The 8,380-nt window shown below is 38.2% G+C and overlaps 1 protein-coding gene across 3 annotated transcripts in view; it reads right to left on the reverse strand.

Annotated features, from left to right (window-relative positions):
- Positions 1-8,380, reverse strand: part of kdm3b (lysine (K)-specific demethylase 3B) — a 49,009-nt gene that overhangs the window by 39,890 nt on the left and 739 nt on the right. For all 3 annotated transcript variants that reach the window (XM_062045906.1, XM_062045907.1, XM_062045904.1), the window contains exon 2: positions 799-954. In XM_062045906.1, the coding sequence (XP_061901890.1) occupies positions 799-954 (156 nt within the window). The remainder of the gene's footprint in view (positions 1-798; positions 955-8,380) is intronic.

Consider the following 8,380-nt stretch of genomic DNA (forward strand, 5'->3'; position numbering starts at 1 on the left):
AGAAAAGCGCTATACAAGTACAACCCATTTATCATTTATATACAACAACCTATCTGGACTCGATAAGAGAATCGATAAGGAATCGGTTCGATAAGAGGATTCGATAATAGGCTCGAACTCGATAATTCCTTATCAAACATCATCCCTAAACCTGACACAACAGTGTATGTAGAATTGTATTGTGTATGTATTGAGAAATGCTCGGCTGAGTATTTGAGTTAGTTTAGTAGTTTGAGTTGGCAGTGTGTCCCGCAGGCAAGCACGGCAATGGCCCCCAGAATGGTGCACCGTGCTGGCACCTGGCTTGCACGGCTGCATGAAGGTAAGTGTTTGTCCAGTGCACGGTAAATTTGATTCCCCTTTTCCTCTCAATGACAGCATCTCAGTCACATTACGACAATTTCGGCAACTTTCCGCATTTAGATTCAGTTTTAGCGAACATTGATCCCCATCTATGAATCCGATGAAACGTACATTTTGTATTGTTTACTTCCGTGTACCTGGAAGTGGGGCGATAAAAGGTTGGCTTCGATTGGCTGTTCCGCCATTGTAATTTTCTATGCTTTGCAACGGTTAGCTGGATAAAAAAGTACCGATAGCCGTATCATTAGTCCAGAATTGTCACGGTCCGCTTGGCCCAACCCAATTCGGAACCAGAACATAAAAATACATACATCCCTAATAGAGGTACGTGCCTAGCCATGAGGACACCCCTTTGTCCCCAGGTTCCATGTTCAGAACACGGCCCAAGCATGAAAGTGACTTGTAATGTCAGTGTAAAAGGGGCTTAACACTCACCAGAGCAGGCCAGATTATGGCTGATCCCGCCGTGCCAGTTGGAGCGCTGCGATTGGCCCAAACGACGGAATCTTCCACCAACACGGCCTTGACACTGTCATCGTACACCTGCACCCACGAACGCCGCTTTGACGCATTCTCAAACTCCACAAACACCTGCAGTTGAAATCAGAACAAAGGGAAGCCGGCAGTTAAACCACAATGCAACTCAAAAAATGGCACATGAGTCCAGGGTCGCCATGTTTAGCACATCTGCTACACAAACTCGAAACTCCATTGGAGCATCTTTGTGTGGAGAGCAGCAGGGTACTCTGGCTTCCGAAAAGATGCATGTTAGGGCTGCAGCTATGGATTATTTTAGTAATCGAGTAGTATATCAATTTGTTTGTTAAATTAATCGAGTAATCGGCACACTTGATTGCCTCAATGCGTGTATTAGGGGAAAGTGTTTTAATAAACAACATTGTTTCAGCTTGCCATAACTTCATTCTTTTTTTTTTAGTAAATACTATGGGGTTTCCCAATCCGATATCATTATCGGTCCGATATCAGCGAAAGACAAGTAAAGGATTATATTGGCCTGCATCTAAAATCTTCGGTACAAGCGGTCCTGCAACATGTTTTCTTGCGTAGGTTGTCTTGTATTTCAGTAAAGTTATTTAAAAAAGGTAAACATGATGGGCTGTAGGCTACTCGAAACACCACATGTGTCAATGTAAACAAGTATAAAATAATTATAGTTGTACATTACTTACAGATAAAAGTTTCCAAGGCAGAAGAAGTGTATTAGAAAGTACCCAGTAAAAAACATGTCTGCATCATTCAACTTACTGGGTCATGATCTTAACCAAATAAACTATTGCCCTGTCAATTCCAGATGGCTAATAATACATTTGTGTTTTTTGTACCTACCATTTTTCTCATTTTGAGTCATTTCACTTGATCAAGTCTTTTCTAACATTCCCCGCCACACAATAATAAAAGTATGTATGATTTGCGCTAATATCGCATCTAATCAGTATTTGTATCGGGCAATACTCAAAGCTGCATTATCGGTATTGTATCAGAAGTAGACAACTTGCAAGTGTGTATGAGTCAATTGCACTTTTCATGACTGTGCATTAATTCAAGACCGTTTTTAACATAATTTGCTGTTCGCAACCACACAGATCACGGCACCGCTCATGTGCTCTTACTTGCGACTGTATGATTTGCGCTAATATCGCATCTAATCAGTATTTGTATCGGGCAATACTCAAAGCTGCATTATCGGTATTGTATCAGAAGTAGACAACTTGCAAGTGTGTATGAGTCAATTGCACTTTTCATGACTGTGCATTAATTCAAGACCGTTTTTAACATAATTTGCTGTTCGCAACCACACAGATCACGGCACCGCTCATGTGCTCTTACTTGCGACGGCCATGCGTATTTCAAGTTCTAGGCAATCCGTGTGGGCCAGATTTCATTCATTTTATTAGTTAAACTAAGTAGCAACATAATATAAATCAAAGTTTTTTTTCCTAATTGATGAATCAAATTAATTGATTGTTCCAGCCCTAAATATTTGTTTGTCCGTATGTACTATTGTTGACAGCTGCTGACCAGTCCAGAGTGTAATCCACCTCACGCCTTAAGTCAGCTGGGATAGGCTCTAACCCACCCGTGACCCTACTGAGAACAAGCAGTATAGAATATAGTCACATGTGTTGCTGTGTAATAAAAGACATGTCCTTGTATTTTTAAGAGAAAAAAAATTATGCATGGATCTGTGCCAAGTATATTAGGGCAGTGTTTTTCAACCACTGTGCCGCGGCACACTGGTGTGCCGCGGCACACCGGTGTGCCGTGGGAGATTAGTCTGCAAATTATGTGTTGTTGTTGAGTGTTTGTGCTGTCTAGAGCTCGGCAGAGTAACCGTGTAATACTCTTCCATATCAGTAGGTGGCAGCCGGTAGCTAATTGCTTTGTAGATGTCGGAAACAGCGGGAGGCAGTGTGCAGGTAAAAAGGTGTCTAATGCTTAAACCAAAAATAAACAAAAGGTGAGTGCCCCTAAGAAAAGGCATTGAAGCTTAGGGAAGGCTATGCAAAACGAAACTAAAACTGAACTGGCTACAAAGTAAACAAAAACAGAATGCTGGATGACAGCAAAGACTTACTGTGGAAAATGGGAGGATTTTTTTGACTGCCCGTTGCCGTGGGATGTCATATTCAAACTAATCTATAAAACTACTATTGATGTGCAAAATCGTTATTTTCAAAATAAAATTATTTATAACTTCTTACCCAAGGGGAAAATGTTAAAATTATGAAATATAACAGAGTCAAATGACTGCCGATTTTGTTGTCAGGAGTCTGAATCCCCCCTGCATTTGTTTTGGTATTGTCACATTGTGTCTTCGTTTTGGGTGGAAGTTGAAAAAATGTGTTTAAGGATTGGTTTGTCTATGAAGCTTGATGTGGTTTCTGTTATTTTGGGAGAGTTCATTGACAATCATGATTTAGTCAATTTAATTATAGCACTCGGTAAAAGGTTTATTTTTAAGGCCAAAAACAGATATTCACTTAGTATTACTTTCTTTAAAACATTTATTCAGTATTTTTTAACTTTAGAAAGATACATGGTTGAATACTATGCCAAAAAACATTTTTAAAAAGATGGGAAGTCCTCAAAGGCTTATGTTGAAAGTGTAATTATGTTTATAGATTATATGATATCTGTTGTATGCAATCTGTTGTGTTCCCAAATTTTTTTATTTTTTTTTTCAGTGTACATGAATGAAGGTGTGTGTTGTTGAACCCGACTTGGACATTATCTGGACTGGACCTGGTTTTAAAAACCCTTTAAACAAATCTAATTTCATTTACAACCTGGTCTGGTGAAGAGAAGGTCCTTTTTTTTTTTAGATAAGATAAATAAATATTTTCTTGGATAAAAAAGAAAGTAAAACTATATAAAAATAATTACATTAAAAAAAATAGTAATTAAATGAAAATGTTAGTGGACCAGCAGCACATACAATCATGTGTGCTTCAGGGACTGTGTCCCTTGCAAAAGTGTTGTCCATGTTGTGGGAACCAGAAATATTGGTAGCAGAAAAAAACAACCCCTTTTTGTGTGAGTGGGTGTGTATGAGTGTGAATGGGGGAGGGAGGGTTTTTTTTGGGTTGACGCACTAGTTGAAAGTGTATCGTGTGTTTTTTCTAATAAAATTTTTTAAAAAAGACTTACTGTGGAGCTGAGACGGCGTCCACATACATGACATGAACATGACAATCAACAATGTCCACACAAAGGATAAAAACAACTGAAATATTCTTGATTGCTAAAACAAAGAAGATGCGGGAAATATCGCTCAAAGGAAGACATGAAACTGCTACAGGAAAATACCAAAAAAAGAGAAAGCCACCATAATAGGAGCGCAAGACAAGAACTAAAACACTACATACAGGAAAACAGCAAAAAACTCAAAATAAGTCATGGCGTGATGTGACAAGTGGTGACAGTACACCTACTTTGAGACAAGAGCTATATTGATGCATGCTTGGTTATGGTTTAAAGTCATACCCAACAATTGCGACAACGACTTTTAACTGTCAACTGAGTTTCGTTTTTTAATGATTTCTGTTGGTGAGCCTCTGGATTTTATCAACGCAAAAAAATGTGCCTTGGCTCAAAAAAGGTTGAAAAACACTGTATTAGGGTATATATTCAGTATGTGAGAGGGAGGTTTAAGGAAGCCTGTTCACTCAGATAACAAGTTTATGTATAATTTCCCACCATTAAAACACAGGGTATTAAGGCATCAATGTTTTTTAAAGAATTGTAGGTATCTGTAGCATCTGTGCCCAATATTTCAAAATGTATACATTTAAGGAAGGATCCTCATCATTTCTTTTTATTCCTTTCATGAAAATGCATATATACAAGCCACGTACAGTTAACACTGTTTCATTGTTTTTTTGTTTCTTATACATTTCCATGATCAGAAAGGAGCAGATGGAAGAATAATATTCTTATTATTTATCTGCCGCCTTTTTTAACACAAATTATTTTAGATGACTTTATCACTGTTCCCTCCATCAACACCCGAACTCCAACATACTTTTACATTTTCGTTTTAAGCATTTTCACAATGACACGTCCAATCAAAATCAAAAATCAGTTTGATATACGAGTAGTCTCTTTTTAAATTCAAAAATATTAGTCTTTTAGAGAATTCCATGCTTTCACACCAGCAATAGACAAGCACATTTGTTTCAAATTTGTTCGCGGATGTTTAAAGTCATACGGCCTTCTGTGATTTTCATCTTATAAATAAATAAATGATAAATGGGTTATACTTGTATAGCGCTTTTCTACCTTCAAGGTACTCAAAGCGCTTTGACAGTATTTCCACATTCACCCATTCACACACACATTCACACACTGATGGCGGGAGCTGCCATGCAAGGCGCTAACCAGCAGCCATCAGGAGCAAGGGTGAAGTGTCTTGCCCAAGGACACAACGGACGTGACTAGGATGGTAGAAGGTGGGGATTGAACCCCAGTAACCAGCAACCCTCCGATTGTTGACACGGCCACTCTACCAACTTCGCCACGCCGTCCCCAGACGTGAACACAAATAACTTTTGAAAGTCCTTCGGAAGAACTTTATTTCTAGCTTTGAATATTACTAATAGAGTATGCAATTCTAAAATATATTTTAGTTTTAATAAACCTGACCTAATGAAGAGTGGATTTGTGTGGTCTCTAAATCCTACTTTAAAAATAGGAAGTGCTCTTTTCTGTAAAAGAAATAAAGGCATTATGCTGCTGTGATATGCATTTCCTCATATTTCTGCACAATAATTGAAATAAGGTAGAATAATTGAGCAATATAAAATTCTCATTGTATTATACGGGGAACTGTATTTAACTTTGTTCAAAATAAATAAGCTTTTAGATACCTTATTTTTTTACATATTTTCCATGTCAACTTTTCATCTAAGATGACCCCAAGAAATCTAATTTCAGTCACCTTCTCAATGTTCACATTGTTTATGGATAAACTAACTTCTAACTTTCTTTTATTACTGAATACCATAAATTTAGTATTTTCCAAATTTAAAGATAATTTAACCACAATAACAATTTTAGTTTAACCAATTCCTCTTCAATATTAGGATCTTAACTTGGATGTGTTTTCATCCATGTATGGAGGTCAACCACCTTTGTACAACTCTCAGGCTTTTTCTGGCCTTTCTTTAAAACCTTCCAATATTTGGCCTGATACATTTTTTTTTAAAAAGTAAGAGTTAAAACCTAAACGGTTCTTTTAAAAGGAAATTGGTCCCAGTGCTGTCACCTTTCAAGGCCGCTAAGCCAGTGATTTTCAACCTTTTCTGAGCCAAGGCACATTTTTTTTTCATTGAAAAAATCAATAAAAAGTCGTCGGAATTGTTGGATATGAATTCAAACCATAACCAACCATGCACCCCTATAGGATATGAATTCAAACCATAACCAACCATGCACCACATAGCTCTTGTCTCAAAGTAGGTATACTGTCACAACCTGTCACATCACGCCGTAACTTATTTTGAGTTTTTTGGTGAGTGTAGTGTTTTAGTTCTTGTCTTGCACTCCTATTATGGTGGTATTTTCCTGTAGCCGTTTCATGTCTTCCTTGAACGCTATTCCCCGCATCTGCTTTGTTTTAGCAATCAAGACTATTTAGGTTGTGCGTACGCTATCCTTCTTTGTGGGGACATTGTTGATTGTCATGTACCGAGGTACTTTGTGGACGCCGTCTGCTCCACGCGCTATAAGTCTTTGCTGTCGTCCAGCATTCTGTTTTGGTTTACTTTGCAGCCAGTTCAGTTTTAGTTTCGTTTTGCATTGCCATCCCTAAGCTTCAATGCCTTTTGTTATTTTAGGTTGAAGCATTAGATACCTTTTTACCTGCACGCTGCCATCTGCATATTGTGATCACGACAAACCATGTTCCCGACATCTACAAAGCAATTAGCTACCTGCTGCCACCTACTGATATAGAAGAGTATTACAAGGTTACTCTGCGCTATCTAGACAGCACAGACACTCAACAACGGCACATTATTTGCAAATTATAATTACTAGTTTGCAAAAAATGTTTTTAACCTAATTAAGTGAAATAATCTCCCACGGCACACCAGACTGTATCTCACGGTACACTAGTGCAGTGTTTTTCAACCTTTTTTGAGCCGAGGCACATTTTTTTCATTGAAAAAATCCAAGGGCACACCACTAGCAGAAATCATTAAAATATGAAACTCGATATTGGCAATAAAAAGTCGTCTGATATGAATTTAAACCATAACCAAGCATGCAACACTATAACTCTTGTCTCAAAGTAGGTGTACTGTCACCACCTGTTACATCCCCCCCTGACTTATTTGGAGTTTTTTGCCGTTTTCCTGTGTCCTCTTTTAGTTCTTGTCTTGCGCTCCTATTTTGGTGGCTTTTCCTGTTTTGTTGGTATTTTCCTGTAGCAGTTTCATGTCTTCCTTTAAGCGCTACTCCCCGCACCTACTTTGTTTTAGCAAACAAGAATATTTCAGTTGTTTTTATCCTTCTTTGTGGGGACATTGTTGATCGCCATGTCATGTTCGGATGTACTTTGTGGACGCCGTCTGCTCCACACGCTGTAAGTCTTTGCTGTCGTCCAGCATTCTGTTTTTCTTCACTTTGTCGCCAGTTCAGTTGTAGGTTCGTTCTGCATAGCCTTCCCTAAACTTCAATGCCTTTTTATTTTTAGGGAAACTCACCTTTTGTTTATTTTTCATTTTAAGCATTAGATACCTTTTTACCTGCACACTGCCTCCCGCTGTCGTCTGCATATTGTGATTACGACAAAGCAATTATCTACCTGCTGCCACCTACTGATATGGAAGAGTATTACACGATTACTCTGCCGAGCACCGACACTCAACAACACATCATTTGCAGACTATAATTACTGGTTTGCAAAAAATATTTTTTACCCCAAATAGGTGAAATTAGATCATCTCCCACGGCACACCAGACTGTATTGCACGCCGCGGCACAGTGGTTGAAAAACACTGCACTAGTGGTTGAAAAACACTGGTCCAAGGAAGCCTGTTCACTCAGATAACAAGTTAATATGTAATATCCCACCATTAAAACACGGGGTATCAAGGCATTAATGTTTTTTTTAAGAATTTTAGGTATCTGTAGCATCTCCGCCCAATATTTCCAAAATGTATACATTTAAGGAAGGATCTTAACTTGGATGTGTTTTTATCCATGTATGTAGGTCAACAACCACTGGCTTTTTCTGACGTTGACCTTTCATTAAAACCTTCCAATATTTGACCTCGCACATTTTTAAAAGTAAGTGTTAAAACCTAAACGGTTCTGTTAACAATTAAATTGGTCCCAGTGCTGTCACCTTTCAAGGCCGCTAAGCTACCAAGGGAAGAGCTAATGCTACAGGAGCTCAAATAACGACTAATGGGTGTAATGTGGACAAGTTATTATAGAGCCCAATTAAAAATCTTTATTTTGACTTACATTCCGTATTTAAGGAATCGGATAT

Source organism: Entelurus aequoreus, linkage group LG04 (assembly GCF_033978785.1).
Source record: "Entelurus aequoreus isolate RoL-2023_Sb linkage group LG04, RoL_Eaeq_v1.1, whole genome shotgun sequence".
Classification (NCBI taxonomy): domain Eukaryota; kingdom Metazoa; phylum Chordata; class Actinopteri; order Syngnathiformes; family Syngnathidae; genus Entelurus; species Entelurus aequoreus.